The following is a 25,138-nucleotide window of genomic DNA, read 5'->3' on the forward strand; positions in this document are numbered from 1 at the left end:
GAGCCTGGGAGAGTGAGGGACAGTCTGGGAGAGTGAGGGGCAGCCTGGGAGAGCCTGGGAGAGTGAGGGACAGTCTGGGAGAGTCTGAGACAGTCTGAGAGAGTGAGGGACAGTCTGAGAGAGTGAGGGACCGTCTGAGAGAGTGAGGGACAGTCTGAGAGAGTGAGGGACAGCCTGGGAGAGTGAGGGACAGCCTGGGACAGTCTGGGAGAGTCTGAGACAGTCTGGGAGAGTCTGAGACAGTCTGGGAGAATCTGGGAGAGTGAGGGACAGGCTGGGCGAGTGAGGGACAGCCTGGGAGAGTGAGGGACAGCCTGAGAGAGTGAGGGACAGTGAGGGACAGCCTGGGAGAGTGAGGGACAGGCTGGGAGAGTGAGGGACAGTCTGGGACAGTCTGAGAGGGTGAGGGACAGCCTGGGACAGCCTGGGAGAGTGAGGGACAGCCTGGGAGAGTGAGGGACAGCCTGAGAGAGTGAGGGACAGTGAGGGACAGCCTGGGAGAGTGAGGGACAGGCTGGGAGAGTGAGGGACAGTCTGGGACAGTCTGAGAGGGTGAGGGACAGCCTGGGACAGCCTGGGAGAGTGAGGGACAGCCTGGGAGAGTGAGGGACAGCCTGGGAGAGTCTAAGACAGTCAGGGACAGTCTGACAGAGTGAGGGACACTCTGGGAAAGTCTGAGAGAGTGAGGGACAGTCTGAGAGAGTGAGGGACAGTCTGAGAGAGTGAGGGACAGTCTGGGAGAGTCTGAGAGAGTCTGAGAGAGTCTGAGAGAGTCTGGGACAGTCTGGGACAGTCTGAGAGAGTCTGGGACAGTCTGGGAGAGTGAGGGACAGTCTGGGAGAGTGAGGGACAGTCTGGGAGAGTCTGAGAGAGTGAGGGACAGTCTGAGAGAGTGAGGGACAGTCTGGGACAGTCTGAGAGAGTCTGAGACAGTCTGGGACAGTCTGAGAGAGTCTGAGACAGTCTGGGACAGTCAGAGAGTGAGGGACAGTCTGGGACAGTCTGGGACAGTCTGAGAGATTCTGAGACAGTCTGGGACAGTCAGAGAGTGAGGGACAGTCAGGGACAGTCAGGGACAGTCAGGGACAGTCTGAGACAGTCTGAGACAGTCTGGGACAGTCAGGGACAGTCTGAGACAGTCTGGGACAGTCTGGGACAGTCTGGGACAGTCTGGGACAGTCTGAGAGAGTGAGGGACAGTCTGGGACAGTCTGAGAGAGTGAGGGACAGTCTGGGACCATCTGAGAGAGTGAGGGGCAGTCTGAGACAGTCAGGGACTGTCTGAGAGAGTGAGGGACAGTCTGAGAGAGCGAGGGACAGCCTGGGACAGTCTGAGACAGTCAGGGACTGTCTGAGAGAGTGAGGGACAGTCTGTGAGAGCGAGGGACAGCCTGGGACAGTCTGAGACAGTCAGGGATGAGCCCACCCAGGCCTCTCCCCCTCCCCTCCCCTCCCTCTGGCTTGTGACCCCCGGAGAGTTGAAGTCTGGGCCTACGAAACAGCAGGCCCAGTTGTTCAGGCCGTGTTCTTCCGAGGGACAGCGGAAGTCTTCAGCCCTCGCGCAGCCCTCCAGCCTCCGAGTGAATCTTCCTGCAGCCATCAAAGACCTCCACCTCACATTGTCTCCTTCCGCTCGGCAGTGTTATCGGGGCCTGGGGGGGTGGTGGTGGTTGGTGTGGGGAGGGTCGGATTGAAACTGCTGGTTTGCCCGGAATCTGCGTTCGGTCCCGGGTCCTCCTCCACTTTCTGTCCCTTCCAACCACCAGACCCACTTCCCCACCCGGCCCCAGGTCAGGCAGCAGCTGGTAAACATCAAACCTCCCTGTGGAGAGATTGGAGCAAGATTATCGGTGAAACGTGTTGACAGTCTGCACAAATCTGTTGTTTGGGGGATCCGCCCACCTCCCCTCAGTCCCATAACTCAAACCTGGGAGTGTTTGATGGGGACAGTGTAGAGGGAGTTTATTCTGGATCTAACCCCCCCGTACTGTACCTGTCCTGGGGAGTGTTTGATGGGGGACAGTGTAGAGGGAGTTTATTCTGGATCTAACCCCCCCGTACTGTACCTGTCCTGGGGAGTGTTTGATGGGGACAGTGTAGAGGGAGTTTATTCTGGATCTAACCCCCGTACTGTACCTGTCCTGGGGAGTGTTTGATGGGGGACAGTGTAGAGGGAGCTTTACTCTGTATCTAACCCCCCGTACTGTACCTGTCCTGGGGAGTGTTTGATGGGGGACAGTGTAGAGGGAGCTTTACTCTGTATCTAACCCCCCGTACTGTACCTGTCCTGGGGAGTGTTTGATGGGGGACAGTGTAGAGGGAGCTTTACTCTGTATCTAACCCCCGTGCTGTACCTGTCCTGGGGAGTGTTTGGTGAGGACAGTGTAGAGGGAGCTTTACTCTGTATCTAACCCCCCCGTACTGTACCTGTCCTGGGGAGTGTTTGATGGGGACAGTGTAGAGGGAGCTTTACTCTGTATCTAACCCCCGGTGCTGTACCTGTCCTGGGGAGTGTTTGATGGGGGACAGTGTTGAGGGAGCTTTACTCTGTATCTAACCCCCCGTACTGTACCTGTCCTGGGGAGTGTTTGATGGGGGACAGTGTCGAGGGAGCTTTACTCTGTATCTAACCCCCGTACTGTACCTGTCCTGGGGAGTGTTTGATGGGGGACAGTGTAGAGGGAGCTTTACTCTGTATCTAACCCCCCCGTACTGTACCTGTCCTGGGGAGTGTTTGATGGGGGACAGTGTCGAGGGAGCTTTAAAGTATAATTATTTGCTTACGATGTTGTTAAGGTGGAGTTAAGATGTAGTGGTGAGCGGATTCTCTGCAGTTCAGCGAGGGTTAGGATCCGTGGCTGGGAAGTTGTTGCTGTTTCCTTCTCTATCTCTGCTGCTTCCTCCACCTCTGACGCGTGTGCAGGCTGCCTGCCCTCCATTGCCTTCGCCCTGCGCAGTGTCTCCATCACGGAGCAGATGCCTGGGGAGTTTGGTCTCTCTCCCATCTCCAGCTCAGGCCAGGCCCAGTCCGGGGAATCAGAGTCTTGCTCAGGCTGGGCCTGGTCCCGGCCTGGAGCCTGGGCCTGGATTTCTGGGCCCTCCGCAGGCTGGGCCTGGGCCTGGATTTCTGGGCCCTCCGCAGGCTGGGCCTGGGCCTGGATTTCTGCGCCCTCCGCAGGCTGGGCCTGGGCCAGGATTTCTGGGCCCTCCCCAGGCTCGGCCTGGGCCTGGATTTCTGGGCCCTCCGCAGGCTCGGCCTGGGCCCGTTCAGCAGCCTGGAGCTGGATTTCTGGGCCCTCCGCAGGCTCGGCCTGGGCCCGTTCAGCAGCCTGGAGCTGGATTTCTGGGCCCTCCGCTGGCTGGTGCCGTAGTGGCCCGTTCTCCCTTCTCAGACGCCGCTGGATGGCCCTCTGCGCCCCCACTTTGCCCGGTGATCGGCTGCGACTGTGCCCTGGCAGGCCCAGGAGGGGCGAAGGTGGGGAGCAGCGGCCTCCCTCCATCTCCTGGGACTCGGGCTCCGTCTCCGTCTCTGACCAGAGGCCCAGATTGTCCAGTTTTGTCACCACCAGCTGGGGGATCTGACTGGGCCCGTCCGATTGACTGCGGAATGAGAGAGACAGAAGAGGAATATAGATTCAGTCAGAGCCTGGAATCTTCCGGAACAGAAACAGGACATTCGACCATGACAGTCTTCGCATTCGCTCTCATCCCTCCCCTTTAATTTCTCCCGATCTAACCCTCCCTTCCCTTCAATATCCGCCAAAATCATCCCCCACCCGTTTAATTGTACTTGGGGAGAGGGACTGAGGGGAGAGCTCTTTCAGAGAGAGAGGGTACAGGGGGTGAATGGGGAAAGAGACTGAGGGGAGAGGTCTTTCAGAGAGAGAGGGTCCAGGGGGTGAATGGGGAAAGGGACTGAGGGGGGAGTTCTTTCAGAGAGAGAGGGTACAGGGGGTGAATGGGGAAAGAGACTGGGGGGAGAGCTCTTTCAGAGAGAGAGGGTACAGGGGGTGAATGGGGATAGGGACTGAGTGGAAAGCTCTTTCAGAGAGAGAGGGTACAGGGGGTGAATGGGGAAAGGGACTGAGGGGGGAGTTCTTTCAGAGAGAGAGGGTACAGGGGGTGAATGGGGAAAGAGACTGGGGGGAGAGTTCTTTCAGAGAGAGAGGGTGCAGGGAGTGAATGGGGAAAGGGACTGAGGGGAGAGTTCTTTCAGAGAGAGAGGGTACAGGGGGTGAATGGGGAAAGGGACTGAGGGGGGAGTTCTTTCAGAGAGAGAGGGTACAGGGGGTGAATGGGGAAAGAGACTGGGGGGAGAGCTCTTTCAGAGAGAGAGGGTCCAGGGGGAAATGGGGAAAGAGACTTGGGGGAGAGTTCTTTCAGAGAGAGAGGGTACAGGGGGTGAATGGGGAAAGGGACTGAGGGGGGAGTTCTTTCAGAGAGAGAGGGTCCAGGGGGAAATGGGGAAAGAGACTTGGGGGAGAGTTCTTTCAGAGAGAGAGGGTACAGGGGATGAATGGGGAAAGGGACTGAGGGGTGAGCTCTTTCAGAGAGAGAGGGTACAGGGGGTGAATGGGGAAAGGGACTGAGGGGGGAGTTCTTTCAGAGAGAGAGAGTACAGGGGGTGAATGGGGAAAGAGACTGGGGGGAGAGCTCTTTCAGAGAGAGAGGGTACAGGGGGTGAATGGGGAAAGAGACTGGGGGGAGAGCTCTTTCAGAGAGAGAGGGTCCAGGGGGAAATGGGGAAAGAGACTTGGGGGAGAGTTCTTTCAGAGAGAGAGGGTACAGGGGGTGAATGGGGAAAGGGACTGAGGGGGGAGTTCTTTCAGAGAGAGAGGGTACAGGGGGAAATGGGGAAAGAGACTTGGGGGAGAGTTCTTTCAGAGAGAGAGGGTGCAGGGAGTGAATGGGGAAAGGGACTGAGGGGAGAGTTCTTTCAGAGAGAGAGGGTACAGGGGGTGAATGGGGAAAGGGACTGAGGGGGGAGTTCTTTCAGAGAGAGAGGGTACAGGGGGTGAATGGGGAAAGAGACTGGGGGGAGAGCTCTTTCAGAGAGAGAGGGTCCAGGGGGAAATGGGGAAAGAGACTTGGGGGAGAGTTCTTTCAGAGAGAGAGGGTACAGGGGGTGAATGGGGAAAGGGACTGAGGGGGGAGTTCTTTCAGAGAGAGAGGGTACAGGGGGAATGGGGAAAGAGACTGGGGGGAGAGCTCTTTCAGAGAGAGAGGGTCCAGGGGGAAATGGGGAAAGAGACTTGGGGGAGAGTTTTTTCAGAGAGAGAGGGTACAGGGGGTGAATGGGGAAAGGGACTGAGTGGGGAGTTCTTTCAGAGAGAGAGGGTACAGGGGGTGAATGGGGAAAGAGACTGGGGGGAGAGCTCTTTCAGAGAGAGAGGGTACAGGGGGTGAATGGGGAAAGAGACTGGGGGGAGAGCTCTTTCAGAGAGAGAGGGTCCAGGGGGAAATGGGGAAAGAGACTGGGGGGAGAGGTCTTTCAGAGAGAGAGGGTCCAGGGGGAAATGGGGAAAGAGACTGGGGGGAGAGCTCTTTCAGAGAGAGAGGGTACAGGGGGTGAATGGGGAAAGGGACTGGGGGGAGAGCTCTTTCAGAGAGAGAGGGTACAGGGGGTGAATGGGGAAAGAGACTGGGGGGAGAGCTCTTTCAGAGAGAGAGGGTACAGGGGGTGAATGGGGAAAGGGACTGATGGGAGAGCTCTTTCAGAGAGAGAGAGGGTCCAGGGGGTGAATGGGGAAAGAGACTTGGGGGAGAGTTCTTTCAGAGAGAGAGGGTACAGGGGGTGAATGGGGAAAGGGACTGAGGGGAGAGCTCTTTCAGAGAGAGAGGGTACAGGGGGTGAATGGGGAAAGGGACAAAGGGGGGAGCTCTTTCAGAGAGAGAGGGTACAGGGGTTCAATGGGATTTCAGTCACCCTGAATCTTTACTGACAGACGCAGTGACGAACCTGTTGCGTCCCTCGCTGGGATCCCTCGAGGTAGGAGTGGGCAGGCTCCTCGCTGTCTTGCTTCTTCCCTCACTCTCCTCCTGCAGCTGTTGAAATTCTTCCAGGGAAATTAATACCTCTTGCGATCGAACGAGTTCCAGTTGTTTCTAATTAAGTATCAGATTTCTGAGATTCCGCATTGAAATAGCACCAACCTCCACCCTTAGGATAGGGATCAGGAGCAGGATCCCGGGCTGATTCACCCCCTCCCTCCCTAACCCAGGGGTCACTGGACAGGGATCAGGAGCAGGAACCCGGGCTGATTCACCCTCTCCTCCCTAACCCAGGGGTCACTGGACAGGGATCAGGAGCAGGAACCCGGGCTGATTCACCCCCTCCCTCCCTAACCCAGGGGTCACTGGACAGGGATCAGGAGCAGGAACCCGGGCTGATTCACCCCCTCCCTCCCTAACCCAGGGGTCACTGGACAGGGATCAGGAGCAGGAACCCGGGCTGATTCACCCTCTCCTCCCTAACCCAGGGGTCACTGGACAGGGATCAGGAGCAGGAACCCGGGCTGATTCACCCCCTCCCTCCCTAACCCAGGGGTCACTGGACAGGGATCAGGAGCAGGAACCCGGGCTGATTCACCCCCTCCCTAACCCAGGGGTCACTGGACAGGGATCAGGAGCAGGAACCCGGGCTGATTCACCCCCCTCCCTAACCCAGGGGTCACTGGACAGGGATCAGGAGCAGGAACCCGGGCTGATTCACCCCCTCCCTAACCCAGGGGTCACTGGACAGGGATCAGGAGCAGGAACCTGGGCTGATTCACCCCCCTCCCTAACCCAGGGGTCACTGGACAGGGATCAGGAGCAGGAACCCGGGCTGATTCACCCCCTCCCTAACCCAGGGGTCAGTGGACAGGGATCAGGAGCAGGAACCCGGGATGATTCACCCCCCCTCCTCCCTCACCCACATCTTTCTGTGCACTTCTCAAGGGCTTAACTCACTTGGGCCGAGGAGAGACAATCCATCCACTCCTTACAAACACTACTGCTGGTAGCCTGGAATGTGTAAGCTGCAACCACACAGTGCATCTCATTCACATACATCAGGAGGAATGTACCTGCATAGAAAGATTCCAAGAGTATCAGGGTCAACATCGTATCTAACCCCCGTACTGTACCTGTCCTGGGGAGTGTTTGATGGGGACAGTGTAGAGGGAGCTTTACTCTGTATCTAACCCCCCCGTACTGTACCTGTCCTGGGGAGTGTTTGATGGGGGACAGTGTAGAGGGAGCTTTACTCTGTATCTAACCCCCCCGTACTGTACCTGTCCTGGGGAGTGTTTGATGGGGGACAGTGTAGAGGGAGCTTTACTCTGTATCTAACCCCCCGTACTGTACCTGTCCTGGGGAGTGTTTGATGGGGACAGTGTAGAGGGAGCTTTACTCTGTATCTAACCCCCCCGTACTGTACCTGTCCTGGGGAGTGTTTGATGGGGGACAGTGTAGAGGGAGCTTTACTCTGTATCTAACCCCCGTGCTGTACCTGTCCTGGGGAGTGTTTGATGGGGGACAGTGTAGAGGGAGCTTTACTCTGTATCTAACCCCCGTGCTGTACCTGTCCTGGGGAGTGTTTGATGGGGGACAGTGTAGAGGGAGCTTTACTCTGTATCTAACCCCCCGTACTGTACCTGTCCTGAGGAGTGTTTGATGGGGGACAGTGTAGAGGGAGCTTTACTCTGTATCTAACCCCCCGTACTGTACCTGTCCTGAGGAGTGTTTGATGGGGGACAGTGTAGAGGGAGCTTTACTCTGTATCTAACCCCCCGTGCTGTACCTGTCCTGGGAGTGTTTGATGGGGACAGTGTAGAGGGAGCTTTACTCTGTATCTAACCCCCCGTGCTGTACCTGTCCTGGGGGTGTTTGATGGGGACAGTGTAGAGGGAGCTTTACTCTGTATCTAACCCCCCGTACTGTACCTGTCCTGGGGGTGTTTGATGGGGACAGTGTAGAGGGAGCTTTACTCTGTATCTAACCTGCGAATAACCTGATGATTATGGTGTCGAGTGTTGCTGTGTCGAGTGTTGCTGTGTCGAGTGTTGCTGTGTCGAGTGTTGCTGTGTCGGGTGTTGCTGTGTCGGGTGTTGCTGTGTCGGGTGTTGCTGTGTCGGGTGTTGCTGTGTCGGGTGTTGCTGTGTCGGGTGTTACGGTGTTGCGGTGTCGGGTGTTGCGGTGTCGGGTGTTGCGGTGTCGGGTGTTGCGGTGTCGGGTGTTGCGGTGTCGGGTGTTGCGGTGTCGGGTGTTGCGGTGTCGGGTGTTGCGGTTTCGGGTGTTGCGGTTTCGGGTGTTGCGGTTTCGGGTGTTGCGGTTTCGGGTGTTGGGGTGTCGGGTGTTGGGGTGTCGGGTGTTACGGTGTCGGGTGTTGGGGTGTCGGGTGTTGGGGTGTCGGGTGTTGGGGTGTCGGGTGTTGCGGTGTCGGGTGTTGCGGTGTCGGGTGTTGCGGTGTCGGGTGTTGCGGTGTCGGGTGTTGCGGTGTTGGGTGTTGCGGTGTTGGGTGTTGCGGTGTCGGGTGTTGCGGTTTCGGGTGTTGCTGTGTCGGGTGTTGCTGTGTCGAGTGTTGCTGTGTCGGGTGTTGCTGTGTCGGGTGTTGCTGTGTCGGGTGTTGCTGTGTCGGGTGTTGCTGTGTCGGGTGTTGCTGTGTCGGGTGTTACGGTGTTACGGTGTCGGGTGTTACGGTGTCGGGTGTTACGGTGTCGGGTGTTGCGGTGTCGGGTGTTGCGGTGTCGGGTGTTGCGGTGTCGGGTGTTGCGGTGTCGGGTGTTGCGGTGTCGGGTGTTGCGGTGTCGGGTGTTGCGGTGTCGGGTGTTGGGGTGTCGGGTGTTACGGTGTCGGGTGTTACGGTGTCGGGTGTTGCGGTGTCGGGTGTTGCGGTGTCGGGTGTTGCGGTGTCGGGTGTTGCGGTTTCGGGTGTTGCGGTTTCGGGTGTTGGGGTGTCGGGTGTTCTGGTGTCGAGTGTTACGGTTTCGGGTGTTACGGTGTCGGGTGTTCTGGTGTCGGGTGTTCTGGTGTCGAGTGTTACGGTTTCGGGTGTTCTGGTGTCGGGTGTTCCGCTATCGGGTGTTACGGTGTCGGTTGTAGGTTCCTGACCTGGGTCTTTGAGTTCCCTGGAAACAATCTTGTCCAGCATGAGAGGTTGTCGAATCACCTTGGCCCGACTGCCTTTCTTCAGCGGTTTGGTGATGAGGAAAAGGTCAGTGAACAGGAGACAGTGGACCTCAGTCTGAGAGGAGGAGAGAGGAGATGGTGCATGAGTGCTCTGTGAGTCTAGAGGGAGGTGCCATGACATTGGATCAAGCAGAATTTAAGCCTTGCCCCCCTCCATCCTCCTCCCAGGCCCCAGATATTAACGTAAGCTAACCCCCATCACTCCTCCAGCGCCCAGATCTCCGACACAAGTTCATCACCGACAGACCCACTGCATTGGAGGGGTGCAAAGAGAAAGGGCGAGGGAGAGAGCGACGGCAAGGGGAAGAGAGAGACAGATCGAGGGAGGTACACAGTCGGCGAGAGGGGGACAGAGGAAGAGAGAGATTAGGTCGCGAGAGAGTGGGAGAGACGGAATGAAAGAGAGGGAGAGACACAAATCGTGAGTGAAAGAGCAAGAGAGAGGGAGGGCGTGGGGGTGTGGGAAGGGGGTGCGAGCACGATTGAGTGAGAGAGGGAGTAGGAGAGAATGAATGGGGAGAGTGGGAGAGGCGGAAGGAAAGAGATCCAGAGGGAGGGAAAGGGAGAGAGACAGAAGATGAGAGCAAGGGAGAGAGAGAGAGAGGGAGGGAAAAGGAGAAAGAGACAGATTGAGAGGGAGGCAGAGAGAGGGAGGGAGAAAGAGAGAGAGTGACAGAATGAAAGAGTGATGACAGTTAAATGCTGCCGAAGGTTAGATGGAAGATTTTGCCGAGCCGTGCTCCAGCGTACCACAAGGATGAACAACAGAGGGCAGCAGGATGCTTCTCCAATCGATTGAACCTTATCAACCAAGCCCAAAGCCTCATGGAGAGCTCAGGAAAAGGACAAGTGGCCATGTAAGAGGGAAGACATAACCCACAGTTTGGAGGGAAGTGGGGGGAGGGGGGAGTGCGGAGGTAAGAGTTCAGGGAAATGTCATACCTTACTGTCTTTTCCTTCCTTCATTTTGAGACTTCCTTCGAGCAACAAGACCCGGACACAATCAGGACCGATCCCCACCATCGGCAGAGTCAGGTCAAGATTTGAAAATTCCTTCACATTCTACAATGGGTCACAGAAACGACAAAGGTTATGTATTCACCCTCCCCGAACCCCTCGATTAGATTCCAGTCTGTAACTCACCCCCAGGTATCTGTTATTCTCTTTATAAACCCCCCCGAACCCCTCGATTAGATTCCAGTCTGTAACTCACCCCCAGGTATCTGTTATTCTCTTTATAAACCCCCCCGAACCCCTCGATTAGATTCCAGTCTGTAACTCACTCCCGGGTATCTGTTATTCTATATATAAACCACCCCGAACCCCTCGATTAGATTCCAGTCTGTAACTCACTCCCAGGTATCTGTTATTCTCTTTATAAACCCCCCCGAACCCCTCGATTAGATTCCAGTCTGTAACTCACCCCCAGGTATCTGTTATTCTCTTTATAAACCCCCCCGAACCCCTCGATTAGATTCCAGTCTGTAACTCACTCCCGGGTATCTGTTATTCCATATATAAACCCCCCCGAACCCCTCGATTAGATTCCAGTCTGTAACTCACTCCCAGGTATCTGTTATTCTATATATAAACCCCCCCGAACCCCTCGATTAGATTCCAGTCTGTAACTCACCCCCAGGTATCTGTTATTCTCTTTATAAACCCCCCCGAACCCCTCGATTAGATTCCAGTCTGTAACTCACTCCCGGGTATCTGTTATTCCATATATAAACCCCCCCGAACCCCTCGATTAGATTCCAGTCTGTAACTCACTCCCAGGTATCTGTTATTCTATATATAAACCCCCCCGAACCCCTCGATTAGATTCCAGTCTGTAACTCACCCCCAGGTATCTGTTATTCTCTTTATAAACCCCCCCGAACCCCTCGATTAGATTCCAGTCTGTAACTCACTCCCAGGTATCTGTTATTCTATATATAAACCCCACCCGAACCCCTCGATTAGATTCCAGTCTGTAACTCACCCCCAGGTATCTGTTATTCTCTTTATAAACCCCCCCGAACCCCTCGATTAGATTCCAGTCTGTAACTCACTCCCGGGTATCTGTTATTCCATATATAAACCCCCCCGAACCCCTCGATTAGATTCCAGTCTGTAACTCACTCCCAGGTATCTGTTATTCTATATATAAACCCCCCCGAACCCCTCGATTAGATTCCAGTCTGTAACTCACTCCCGTGTATCTGTTATTCTATATATAAACCCACCCGAACCCCTCGATTAGATTCCAGTCTGTAATTCACTCCCGGGTATCTGTTATTCTTTATATAAACCACCCCGAACCCCTCGATTAGATTCCAGTCTGTAACTCACTCCCGGGCATCTGTTATTCTATATATAAACCCCCCCGAACCCCTCGATTAGATTCCAGTCTGTAACTCACTCCCGGGTATCTGTTATTCTATATATAAACCCACCCGAACCCCTCGATTAGATTCCAGTCTGTAACTCAGTCCTGGGTGTGGGGGTAATTCTATCTGTTTGACACTCTCACCTTCTCAATCTCTTCGCTACTGCTCTCCACCACATCATATTGACAAATTCTGCTCGCAATTGAAGCCAGTTTTTGTTGCTCCTCTCGGAATAGCATTTGTGAGTCAATACTCCGGATAAAATATTCAATGGTGGAAATCTGTAAATGAGGACGGGCAGTTTAATACGCATGTTTACTTTTGTACAGTACAGAAAGATGCAATTCGCCTATCGACTCCAGTGAGAGTCGGTGTGTGTGGGACCCGTACCCCAGTGAGAGTCGGTGTGCGTGTGGGACCCGTACCCCAGTGAGAGTCAGTGTGTGTGGAACCCGTATCCCAGTGAGAGTCAGTGTGTGTGGAACCCGTACCCCAGTGAGAGTCAGTGTGTGTGGAACCCGTATCCCAGTGAGAGTCAGTGTGCGTGTGGGACCCGTACCCCAGTGAGAGTCAGTGTGTGTGGAACCCGTACTCCAGTGAGAGTCAGTGTGTGTGGGACCCATACCCCAGTGAGAGTCAGTGTGTGTGGAACCCGTACTCCAGTGAGAGTCAGTGTGTGTGGGACCCATACCCCAGTGAGAGTCAGTGTGTGTGGAACCCGTACCCCAGTGAGAGTCAGTGTGTGTGGAACCCGTACTCCAGTGAGAGTCAGTGTGTGTGGGACCCATACCCCAGTGAGAGTCAGTGTGTGTGGGACCCGTACCCCAGTGAGAGTCAGTGTGTGTGGAACCCGTATCCCAGTGAGAGTCAGTGTGCGTGTGGGACCCATACCCCAGTGAGAGTCAGTGTGTGTGGAACCCGTACTCCAGTGAGAGTCAGTGTGTGTAAATGTCCCATACCCCAGTGAGAGTCAGTGTGTGTAAATGTCCCGTACCCCAGTGAGAGTCAGTGTGTGTAAATGTCCCGTACCCCAGTGAGAGTCAGTGTGTGTAAATGTCCCGTACCACAGTGAGAGTCAGTGTGTGTAAATGTCCCATACCCCAGTGAGAGTCAGTGTGTGTAAATGTCCCGGACCCCAGTGAGAGTCAGTGTGTGTAAATGTCCCGTATCCCAGTGAGAGTCAGTGTGTGTAAATGTCCCGGACCCCAGTGAGAGTCAGTGTGTGTAAATGTCCCGTACCCCAGTGAGAGTCAGTGTGTGTAAATGTCCCGTACCCCAGTGAGAGTCAGTGTATGTAAATGTCCCGTACCCCAGTGAGAGTCAGTGTGTGTAAATGTCCCGTACCCCAGTGAGAGTCAGTGTGTGTAAATGTCCCATACCCCAGTGAGAGTCAGTGTGTGTAAATGTCCCATACCCCAGTGAGAGTCAGTGTGTGTAAATGTCCCGCACCCCAGTGAGAGTCAGTGTGTGTAAATGTCCCGTACCACAGTGAGAGTCAGTGTGTGTAAATGTCCCGTACCCCAGTGAGAGTCAGTGTGTGTAAATGTCCCGTACCCCAGTGAGAGTCAGTGTGTGTAAATGTCCCGTACCCCAGTGAGAGTCAGTGTGTGTGGGACCCGTACCCCAGTGAGAGTCAGTGTGTGTGGGACCCGTACCCCAGTGAGAGTCAGTGTGTGTAAATGTCCCGTACCACAGTGAGAGTCAGTGTGTGTGGAACCCATACCCCTGTGAGAATTATTGCTTTCCAGAAAGTTTATATCAAAACACAGGTATAACAGAAGAGAATTCCCTGATATTTAATGTTGCTTTCAAATTTCTAAACACACTTTCAACCTTGATTTTCCAGATCTTCCAGTCAAACCCCACAGGTTTCAATTTGTCAGGGAGGGGTTGACAGACACCAGTCAGTGTACAGATATCACCCTGAGAGAGAGAGGGGACTGAGAGACACCAGTCAGTGTACAGATATCACCCTGAGAGAGAGAGACTGAGAGACACCAGTCAGTGTACAGATATCACCCTGAGAGAGAGAGACTGAGAGACACCAGTCAGTGTACAGATATCACCCTGAGAGAGAGAGGACTGAGAGACACCAGTCAGTGTACAGATATCACCCTGAGAGAGAGGGGACTGAGAGACACCAGTCAGTGTACAGGTATCACCCTGAGAGAGAGAGGGGACTGAGAGACACCAGTCAGTGTACAGATATCACCCTGAGAGAGAGAGGGGACTGAGAGACACCAGTCAGTGTACAGATATCACCCTGAGAGAGAGAGGACTGAGAGACACCAGTCAGTGTACAGATATCACCCTGAGATAGAGGGACTGAGACACCAGTCAGTGTACAGATATCACCCTGAGAGAGAGAGGGGACTGAGAGACACCAGTCAGTGTACAGATATCACCCTGAGATAGAGGGGACTGTGAGACACCAGTCAGTGTACAGATATCACCCTGAGAGAGAGGGGACTGAGAGACACCAGTCAGTGGACAGATATCACCCTGAGAGAGAGAGGGGACTGAGAGACACCAGTCAGTGTACAGATATCACCCTGAGAGAGAGGGGACTGAGAGACAGCAGTCAGTGTACAGATATCACCCTGAGAGAGAGGGGACTGAGTGACACCAGTCAGTATACAGATATCACCCTGAGATAGAGGGGACTGTGAGACACCAGTCAGTGTACAGATATCACCCTGAGAGAGACGGGACTGAGAGACACCAGTCAGTGTACAGATATCACCCTGAGAGAGAGAGAGGACTGAGAGACACCAGTCAGTGTACAGATATCACCCTGAGAGAGAGGGGACTGAGAGACACCAGTCAGTGTACAGATATCACCCTGAGAGAGAGGGGACTGAGAGACACCAGTCAGTGTACAGATATCACCCTGAGATAGAGAGGGGACTGAGAGACACCAGTCAGTGTACAGATATCACCGTGAAGAGGGAGGGACTGAGAGACACCAGTCAGTGTACAGATATCACCCTGAGAGAGAGGGGACTGAGAGACACCAGTCAGTGTACAGATATCACCCTGAGAGTGAGGGACTGAGAGACACCAGTCAGTGTACAGATATCACCCTGAGAGTGAGGGACTGAGAGACACCAGTCAGTGTACAGATATCACCCTGAGAGTGAGGGACTGAGAGACACCAGTCAGTGTACAGATATCACCCTGAGAGTGAGGGACTGAGAGACACCAGTCAGTGTACAGATATCACCCTGAGAGTGAGGGACTGAGAGACACCCGTCAGTGTACAGATATCACCGTGAGAGAGAGGGACTGAGCCAACAGTCAGTGTACAGATATCACCCTGAGAGAGAGGGGACTGAGAGACACCAGTCAGTGTACAGATATCACCCTGAGAGTGAGGGACTGAGAGACACCGGTCAGTGTATAGATATCACCCTGAGAGAGTGGGGACTGAGAGACACCAGTCAGTGTACAGATATCATCCTGAGAGAGAGAGGGGACTGAGAGACACCAGTCAGTGTACAAATATCACCCTGAGAGAGAGAAGGACTGAGAGACACCAGTCAGTGTACAGATATAACCCTGAGAGAGTGGGGACTGAGAGACACCAGTCAGTGTACAGATATCACCCTGAGAGAGAGGGACTGAGAGACACCAGTCAGTGTACAGATATCACCCTGAGAGAGAGGGGACTGAGAGACACCAGTCTGTGTACAGATATCACCCCGAGAGAGAGGACTGAGAGACTCCAGTCAGTGTACAGATATCACCCTGAGAGAGAGGGGACTGAGAGACACCAGTCAGTGTACAGATATCACCCTGAGAGTGAGGGACTGAGAGACACCAGTCAGTGTACAGATATCACCCTGAGAGAGAGGGGACTGAGAGACACTAGTCAGTGTACAGTTAGCACCCTGAGAGAGAGGGGACTGAGAGACACCAGTCAGTGTACAGATATCACCCTGAGAGAGAGGGGACTGAGAGACACCAGTCAGTGTACAGATATCACCCTGAGAGAGAGGGGACTGAGAGACACCAGTCAGTGTACAGATATCACCCTGAGAGAGAGAGGGGACTGAGAGACACCAATCAGTGGACAGATATCACCCTGAGAGAGAGGGGACTGAGACACCAGTGAGTGTACAGATATCACCCTGAGAGAGAGGACTGAGAGACACCAGCCAGTGTACAGATATCACCCTGAGATAGAGGACTGAGAGACACCAGTCAGTGTACAGATATCACCGTGAGATAGAGGACTGAGAGACACCAGTCAGTGTACAGATATCACCCTGAGAGAGAGGGGACTGAGAGACACCAGTCAGTGTACAGATATCACCCTGAGAGAGAGAGGTGACTGAGACACCAGTCAGTGTACAGATATCACCCTGAGAGAGAGAGGGACTGAGAGACACCAGTCCGTGTACAGATATCACCCTGAGAGAGAGGGGACTGAGAGACACCAGTCAGTGTACAGATATCACCCTGAGAGTGAGGGACTGAGAGGCACCAGTCAGTGTACAGATATCACCCTGGGAGAGGCAGACTGAGAGACACCAGTCAGTGTACAGATATCACCCTGAGAGTGAGGGACTGAGAGACACCAGTCAGTGTACAGATATCACCGTGAAGAGGGAGGGACTGAGAGACACCAGTCAGTGTACAGATATCACCCTGAGAGTGAGGGACTGAGAGACACCAGTCAGTGTACAGATATCACCGTGAAGAGGGAGGGACTGAGAGACACCAGTCAGTGTACAGATATCACCCTGAGAGAGAGGGGACTGAGAGACACCAGTCAGTGTACAGATATCACCCTGAGAGAGAGGGGACTGAGAGACACCAGTCAGTGTACAGATATCACCCTGAGAGTGAGGGACTGAGAGACACCAGTCAGTGTACAGATATCACCGTGAGAGAGAGGGGACTGAGAGACACCAGTCAGTGTACAGATATCACACCAAGAGAGAGGGGACTGAGAGACACCAGTCAGTGTACAGATATCACCCTGAGAGTGAGGGACTGAGAGACACCCGTCAGTGTACAGATATCACCCTGAGAGAGAGGGACTGAGAGACACCAGTCAGTGTACAGATATCACCGTGAGAGAGAGGGGACTGAGAGACACCAGTCAGTGTACAGATATCACACCAAGAGAGAGGGGACTGAGAGACACCAGTCAGTGTACAGATATCACCCTGAGAGTGAGGGACTGAGAGACACCCGTCAGTGTACAGATATCACCCTGAGAGGGGGACTGAGAGACACCAGTCAGTGTACAGATATCACCGTGAGAGAGAGGGGACTGAGAGACACCAGTCAGTGTACAGATATCACCGTGAGAGAGAGGGGACTGAGAGACACCAGTCAGTGTACAGATATCACACCAAGAGAGAGGGGACTGAGAGACACCAGTCAGTGTACAGATATCACCCTGAGAGTGAGGGACTGAGAGACACCCGTCAGTGTACAGATATCACCCTGAGAGGGGGAGTGAGAGACACCAGTCAGTGTACAGATATCACCCTGAGAGAGAGGGGACTGAGAGACACCAGTCAGTGTACAGATATCACCCTGAGAGAGAGGGGACTGAGAGACACCAGTCAGTGTACAGATATCACCCTGAGAGTGAGGGACTGAGAGACACCGGTCAGTGTGTAGATATCACCCTGAGAGAGTGGGGACTGAGAGACACCAGTCAGTGTACAGATATCACCCTGAGAGAGAGAAGGACTGAGAGACACCAGTCAGTGTACAGATATAACCCTGAGAGAGTGGGGACTGAGAGACACCAGTCAGTGTACAGATATCACCCTGAGAGAGAGGGACTGAGAGACACCTGTCAGTGTACAGATATCACCCCGAGAGAGAGGACTGAGAGACTCCAGTCAGTGTACAGATATCACCCTGAGAGAGAGGGGACTGAGAGACACCAGTCAGTGTACAGATATCACCCTGAGAGAGAGGGGACTGAGAGACACCAGTCAGTGTACAGATATCACCCTGAGAGTGAGGGACTGAGAGACACCAGTCAGTGTACAGATATCACCCTGAGAGAGAGGGGACTGAGAGACACCAGTCAGTGTACAGATATCACCCTGAGAGAGAGAGGGGACTGAGAGACACCAGTCAGTGTACAGATATCACCCTGAGAGAGAGAGGTGACTGAGACACCAGTCAGTGTACAGATATCACCCTGAGACAGAGGACTGAGAGACACCAGTCAGTGTACAGATATCACCCTGAGAGTGAGGGACTGAGAGACACCAGTCAGTGTACAGATATCACCCTGAGAGAGAGGACTGAGAGACACCAGTCAGTGTACAGATATCACCCTGAGATAGAGGACTGAGAGACACCAGTCAGTGTACAGATATCACCGTGAGATAGAGGACTGAGAGACACCAGTCAGTGTACAGATATCACCCTGAGAGAGAGGGGACTGAGAGACACCAGTCAGTGTACAGATATCACCCTGAGAGAGAGAGGTGACTGAGACACCAGTCAGTGTACAGATATCACCCTGAGATAGAGGACTGAGAGACACCAGTCAGTGTACAGATATCACCGTGAGATAGAGGACTGAGAGACACCAGTCAGTGTACAGATATCACCCTGAGAGAGAGGGGACTGAGAGACACCAGTCAGTGTACAGATATCACCCTGAGAGAGAGAGGTGACTGAGACACCAGTCAGTGTACAGATATCACCCTGAGATAGAGGACTGAGAGACACCAGTCAGTGTACAGATATCACCCTGAGAGTGAGGGACTGAGAGACACCAGTCAGTGTACAGATATCACCCTGAGAGAGAGGGGACTGAGAGACACCAGTCAGTGTACAGATATCACCCTGAGAGAGAGGGGACTGAGAGACACCAGTCAGTGTACAGATATCACCCTGAGAGAGAGGGGACTGAGAGACACCAGTCAGTGTACAGATATCACCCTGAGAGTGAGGGACTGAGAGACACCAGTCAGTGTACAGATATCACCCTGAGAGAGAGGGGACTGAGAGACACCAGTCAGTGTACAGATATCACCCTGAGAGTGAGGGACTGAGAGACACCAGTCAGTGTACAGATATCACCCTGAGAGAGAGGGGACTGAGAGACACCAGTCAGTGTACAGATATCACCCTGAGAGAGAGGGGACTGAGAGACACCAGTCTGTGTACAGATATCACCCTGAGAGAGAGGACTGAGAGACTCCAGTCAGTGTACAGATATCACCCTGAGAGAGAGGGGACTGAGAGACACCACTCAGTGTACAGATATCACCCTGAGAGTGAGGGACTGAGAGACACCAGTCAGTGTACAGATATCACCCTGAGAGAGAGAGGGACTGAGAGACACCAGTCAGTGTACAGATATCACCCTGAGAGAGAGGGGACTGAGAGACACCAGTCAGTGTACAGATATCACCCTGAGAGTGAGGGAATGAGAGACACCAGTCAGTGTACAGATATCACCCTGAGAGAGAGGGGACTGAGAGACACCAGTCTGTGTACAGATATCACCCCGAGAGAGAGGACTGAGAGACTCCAGTCAGTGTACAGATATCACCCTGAGAGAGAGGGGACTGAGAGACACCAGTCAGTGTACAGATATCACCCTGAGAGTGAGGGACTGAGAGACACCAGTCAGTGTACAGATATCACCCTGAGAGAGAGGGGACTGAGAGACACTAGTCAGTGTACAGATATCACCCTGAGAGAGAGGGGACTGAGAGACACCAGTCAGTGTACAGATATCACCCTGAGAGAGAGAGGTGACTGAGACACCAGTCAGTGTACAGATATCACCCTGAGAGAGAGGGGACTGAGAGACACCAGTCAGTGTACAGATATCACCCTGAGAGAGAGGGACTGAGAGACACCAGTCAGTGTACAGATATCACCGTGAGATAGAGGACTGAGAGACACCAGTCAGTGTACAGATATCACCCTGAGAGAGAGGGGACTGAGAGACACCAGTCAGTGTACAGATATCACCCTGAGAGAGAGAGGTGACTGAGACACCAGTCAGTGTACAGATATCACCCTGAGATAGAGGACTGAGAGACACCAGTCAGTGTACAGATATCACCGTGAGATAGAGGACTGAGAGACACCAGTCAGTGTACAGATATCACCCTGAGAGAGAGGGGACTGAGAGACACCAGTCAGTGTACAGATATCACCCTGAGAGAGAGAGGTGACTGAGACACCAGTCAGTGTACAGATATCACCCTGAGAGAGAGGGGACTGAGAGACACCAGTCAGTGTACAGATATCACCCTGAGAGAGAGAGGTGACTGAGACACCAGTCAGTGTACAGATATCACCCTGAGAGAGAGGGGACTGAGAGACACCAGTCAGTGTACAGATATCACCCTGAGAGTGAGGGACTGAGAGACACCAGTCAGTGTACAGATATCACCCTGAGAGAGAGGGGACTGAGAGACACCAGTCTGTGTACAGATATCACCCCGAGAGAGAGGACTGAGAGACTCCAGTCAGTGTACAGATATCACCCTGAGAGAGAGGGGACTGAGAGACACCAGTCAGTGTACAGATATCACCCTGAGAGTGAGGGACTGAGAGACACCAGTCAGTGTACAGATATCACCCTGAGAGAGAGGGGACTGAGAGACACTAGTCAGTGTACAGTTATCACCCTGAGAGAGAGGGGACTGAGAGACACCAGTCAGTGTACAGATATCACCCTGAGAGAGAGAGGGGACTGAGAGACACCAGTCAGTGTACAGATATCACCCTGAGAGAGAGGGGACTGAGAGACACCAGTCAGTGTACATATATCACCCTGAGAGAGAGAGGGGACTGAGAGACACCAGTCAGTGTACAGATATCACCCTGAGAGAGAGGGGACTGAGACACCAGTCAGTGTACAGATATCACCCTGAGATAGAGGACTGAGAGACACCAGTCAGTGTACAGATATCACCGTGAGATAGAGGACTGAGAGACACCAGTCAGTGTACAGATATCACCCTGAGAGAGAGGGGACTGAGAGACACCAGTCAGTGTACAGATATCACCCTGAGAGAGAGAGGTGACTGAGACACCAGTCAGTGTACAGATATCACCCTGAGATAGAGGACTGACAGACACCAGTCAGTGTACAGATATCACCGTGAGATAGAGGACTGAGAGACACCAGTCAGTGTACAGATATCACCCTGAGAGAGAGGGGACTGAGAGACACCAGTCAGTGTACAGATATCACCCTGAGAGAGAGAGGTGACTGAGACACCAGTCAGTGTACAGATATCACCCTGAGATAGAGGACTGAGAGACACCAGTCACTGTACAGATTTCACCCTGAGAGAGAGGGGACTGAGAGACACCAGTCAGTGTACAGATATCACCCTGAGAGTGAGGGACGGAGAGACACCAGTCAGTGTACAGATATCACCCTGAGAGAGAGGGGACTGAGAGACACCAGTCAGTGTACAGATATCACCCTGAGAGTGAGGGACTGAGAGACACCAGTCAGTGTACAGATATCACCCTGAGAGAGAGGGACTGAGAGACACCAGTCAGTGTACAGTTATCACCCTGAGAGAGAGGGGACTGAGAGACACCAGTCAGTGTACAGATATCACCCTGAGAGAAAGAGGGGACTGAGAGACACCAGTCAGTGTACAGATATCACCCTGAGAGAGAGGGGACTGAGACACCAGTCAGTGTACAGATATCACCCTGAGATAGAGGACTGAGAGACACCAGTCAGTGTACAGATATCACCGTGAGATAGAGGACTGAGAGACACCAGTCAGTGTACAGATATCACCCTGAGAGAGAGGGGACTGAGAGACACCAGTCAGTGTACAGATATCACCCTGAGAGAGAGAGGTGACTGAGACACCAGTCAGTGTACAGATATCACCCTGAGATAGAGGACTGAGAGACACCAGTCAGTGTACAGATATCACCGTGAGATAGAGGACTGAGAGACACCAGTCAGTGTACAGATATCACCCTGAGAGAGAGAGGTGACTGAGACACCAGTCAGTGTACAGATATAACCCTGAGATAGAGGACTGAGAGACACCAGTCAGTGTACAGATATCACCCTGAGATAGAGGACTGAGAGACACCAGTCAGTGTACAGATATCACCCTGAGAGAGAGGGGACTGAGAGACACCAGTCAGTGTACAGATATCACCCTGAGATAGAGGACTGAGAGACACCAGTCAGTGTACAGATATCACCCTGAGATAGAGGACTGAGAGACACCAGTCAGTGTACAGATATCACCCTGAGAGAGAGGACTGAGAGACACCAGTCAGTGTACAGATATCACCCTGAGAGAGAGGGGACTGAGAGACACCAGTCAGTGTACAGATATCATCCTGAGAGATAGAGGACTGAGAGACACCAGTCAGTGTACAGATATCACCCTGAGACAGAGGGGACTGAGAGACACCAGTCAGTGTACAGATATCACCCTGAGAGAGAGGGGACTGAGAGACACCAGTCAGTGTACAGATATCACCCTGAGAGAGAGGGACTGAGACACACCAGTCAGTGTACAGATATCACCCTGAGAGAGAGGGGACTGAGAGACACCAGTCAGTGTACAGATATCACCCTGAGAGAGAGGGGACTGAGAGACACCAGTCAGTGTACAGATATCACCCTGAGAGAGAGGGGACTGAGAGACACCAGTCAGTGTACAGATATCACCCTGAGAGAGAGGGGACTGAGAGACACCAGTCAGTGTACAGATATCACCCTGTGAGAGGGGGAACTGAGAGACACCAGTCAGTGTACAGATATCACCCTGAGAGAGTGGGACTGAGAGACACCAGTCAGTGTACAGATATCACCCTGAGAGAGAGGGGACTGAGAGACACCAGTCAGTGTACAGATATCACCCTGTGAGAGAGGGGACTGAGAGACACCAGTCAGTGTACAGATATCACCCTGAGAGTGAGGGACTGAGAGACACCAGTCAGTGTACAGATATCACCCTGAGAGTGAGGGACTGAGAGACACCAGTCAGTGTACAGATATCACCCTGAGAGAGAGGGAACTGAGAGACACCAGTCAGTGTACAGATATCACTCTGAGAGAGAGGGGACTGAGAGACACCAGTCAGTGTACAGATATCACCCTGAGAGAGAGAGGGACTGAGAGACACCAGTCAGTGTACAGATATCACCCTGAGAGAGAGGGGACTGAGAGACACCCGTCAGTGTACAGATATCACCCTGAGAGAGAGGGGACTGAGAGACACCAGTCAGTGTACAGATATCACCCTGAGAGAGAGGGGACTGAGAGACACCCGTCAGTGTACAGATATCACCCTGAGAGTGAGGGGACTGAGAGACACCAGTCAGTGTACAGATATCACCCTGAGAGAGAGGGGACTGAGAGACACCCGTCAGTGTACAGATATCACCCTGAGAGTGAGGGGACTGAGAGACACCAGTCAGTGTACAGATATCACCCTGAGAGAGAGGGGACTGAGAGACACCCGTCAGTGTACAGATATCACCCTGAGAGTGAGGGGACTGAGAGACACCAGTCAGTGTACAGATATCACCCCGAGAGAGAGGGGACTGAGAGACACCAGTCAGTGTACAGATATCACCCTGAGAGAGAGAGGGGACTGAGAGACACCAGTCAGTGTACAGATATCACCCTGAGAGAGAGAGGGGACTGAGAGACACCAGTCAGTGTACAGATATCACCCTGAGAGAGAGAGGGGACTGAGACACCAGTCAGTGTACAGATATCACCCTGAGAGAGAGAGGGGACTGAGAGACACCAGTCAGTGTACAGATATCACCCTGAGAGAGAGAGGGGACTGAGACACCAGTCAGTGTACAGATATCACCCTGAGAGAGAGAGGGGACTGAGAGACACCAGTCAGTGTACAGATATCACCCTGAGAGAGAGGGGACTGAGAGACACCAGTCAGTGTACAGATATCACCCTGAGAGAGAGGGGACTGAGAGACACCAGTCAGTGTACAGATATCACCCTGAGAGAGAGGGACTGAGACACCAGTCAGTGTACAGATATCACCCTGTGAGAGAGGGGACTGAGAGACACCAGTCAGTGTACAGATATCACCCTGAGACAGAGGGGACTGAGAGACACCAGTCAGTGTACAGATATCACCCTGAGAGAGAGGGGACTGAGAGACACCAGTCAGTGTACAGATATCACCCTGAGATAGAGAGGGGACTGAGAGACACCAGTCAGTGTACAGATATCACCCTGAGAGAGGGGACTGAGAGACACCAGCCAGTGTACAGATATCACCCTGAGACAGAGGGGACTGAGAGACACCAGTCAGTGTACAGATATCACCCTGAGAGAGGGAGGACTGAGAGACACCAGTCAGTGTACAGATATCACCCTGAGATAGAGAGGGGACTGAGAGACACCAGTCAGTGTACAGATATCACCCTGAGAGAGAGGGACTGAGAGACACCAGTCAGTGTACAGATATCACCCTGAGAGAGAGGGACTGAGACACCAGTCAGTGTACAGATATCACCCTGAGAGAGAGGGGACTGAGAGACACCAGTCAGTGTACAGATATCACCCTGAGACAGAGGGGACTGAGAGACACCAGTCAGTGTACAGATATCACCCTGAGAGAGAGGGGACTGAGAGACACCAGTCAGTGTACAGATATCACCCTGAGAGAGTGAGAGGACTGAGAGACACCAGTCAGTGTACAGATATCACCCTGAGAGAGTGAGAGGACTGAGAGACACCAGTCAGTGTACAGATATCACCCTGAGAGAGAAGGACTGAGAGACACCAGTCTGTGTACAGATATCACCCTGAGAGAGAGGGGACTGAGAGACACCAGTCAGTGTACAGATATCACCCTGAGACAGAGGGGACTGAGAGACACCAGTCAGTGTACAGATATCACCCTGAGAGAGAGGGGACTGAGAGACACCAGTCAGTGTACAGATATCACCCTGAGAGAGTGAGAGGACTGAGAGACACCAGTCAGTGTACAGATATCACCCTGAGAGAGAGGGGACTGAGAGACACCAGTCAGTGTACAGATATCACCCTGAGATAGAGAGGGGACTGAGAGACACCAGTCAGTGTACAGATATCACCCTGAGAGAGAGAGGGGACTGAGAGACACCAGTCAGTGTACAGATATCACCCTGAGATAGAGAGGGGACTGAGAGACACCAGTCAGTGTACAGATATCACCCTGAGATAGAGAGGGGACTGAGAGACACCAGTCAGTGTACAGATATCACCCTGAGAGAGAGGGGACTGAGAGACACCAGTCAGTGTACAGATATCACCCTGAGAGAGAGGGGACTGAGAGACACCAGTCAGTGCACAGATATCACCCTGAGAGAGAGGGGACTGAGAGACACCAGTCAGTGTACAGATATCACCCTGAGATAGAGAGGGGACTGAGAGACACCAGTCAGTGTACAGATATCACCCTGAGAGAGAGAGGACTGAGAGACACCAGTCAGTGTACAGATATCACCCTGAGAGAGAGAGGGACTGAGAGACACCAGTCAGTGTACAGATATCACCCTGAGAGAGAGAGGACTGAGAGACACCAGTCAGTGTACAGATATCACCCTGAGAGAGAGAGGACTGAGAGACACCAGTCA

General features: G+C 53.3%; 1 protein-coding gene across 1 annotated transcript in view; it reads right to left on the reverse strand.

The window, feature by feature from the left end:
- Positions 1-1,437: 1,437 nt before the first annotated feature.
- The window catches only part of LOC137361948 (pleckstrin homology domain-containing family G member 6-like), a 47,455-nt gene continuing 23,754 nt past the window's right edge, over positions 1,438-25,138 (reverse strand). Inside the window, exons 10-16 of the mRNA XM_068026530.1 lie at positions 11,686-11,823; positions 10,113-10,232; positions 9,093-9,225; positions 6,951-7,066; positions 5,959-6,104; positions 2,784-3,599; positions 1,438-1,821 (exon numbers count right to left, since the gene is read on the reverse strand). Coding sequence (XP_067882631.1) covers positions 1,812-1,821; positions 2,784-3,599; positions 5,959-6,104; positions 6,951-7,066; positions 9,093-9,225; positions 10,113-10,232; positions 11,686-11,823 — 1,479 coding nt within the window. The 3' untranslated portion in view covers positions 1,438-1,811. The remainder of the gene's footprint in view (positions 1,822-2,783; positions 3,600-5,958; positions 6,105-6,950; positions 7,067-9,092; positions 9,226-10,112; positions 10,233-11,685; positions 11,824-25,138) is intronic.

The sequence above is a fragment of the Heterodontus francisci genome, unplaced genomic scaffold, assembly GCF_036365525.1.
Source record: "Heterodontus francisci isolate sHetFra1 unplaced genomic scaffold, sHetFra1.hap1 HAP1_SCAFFOLD_323, whole genome shotgun sequence".
In the NCBI taxonomy this organism is placed as follows: Eukaryota; Metazoa; Chordata; class Chondrichthyes; order Heterodontiformes; family Heterodontidae; genus Heterodontus; species Heterodontus francisci.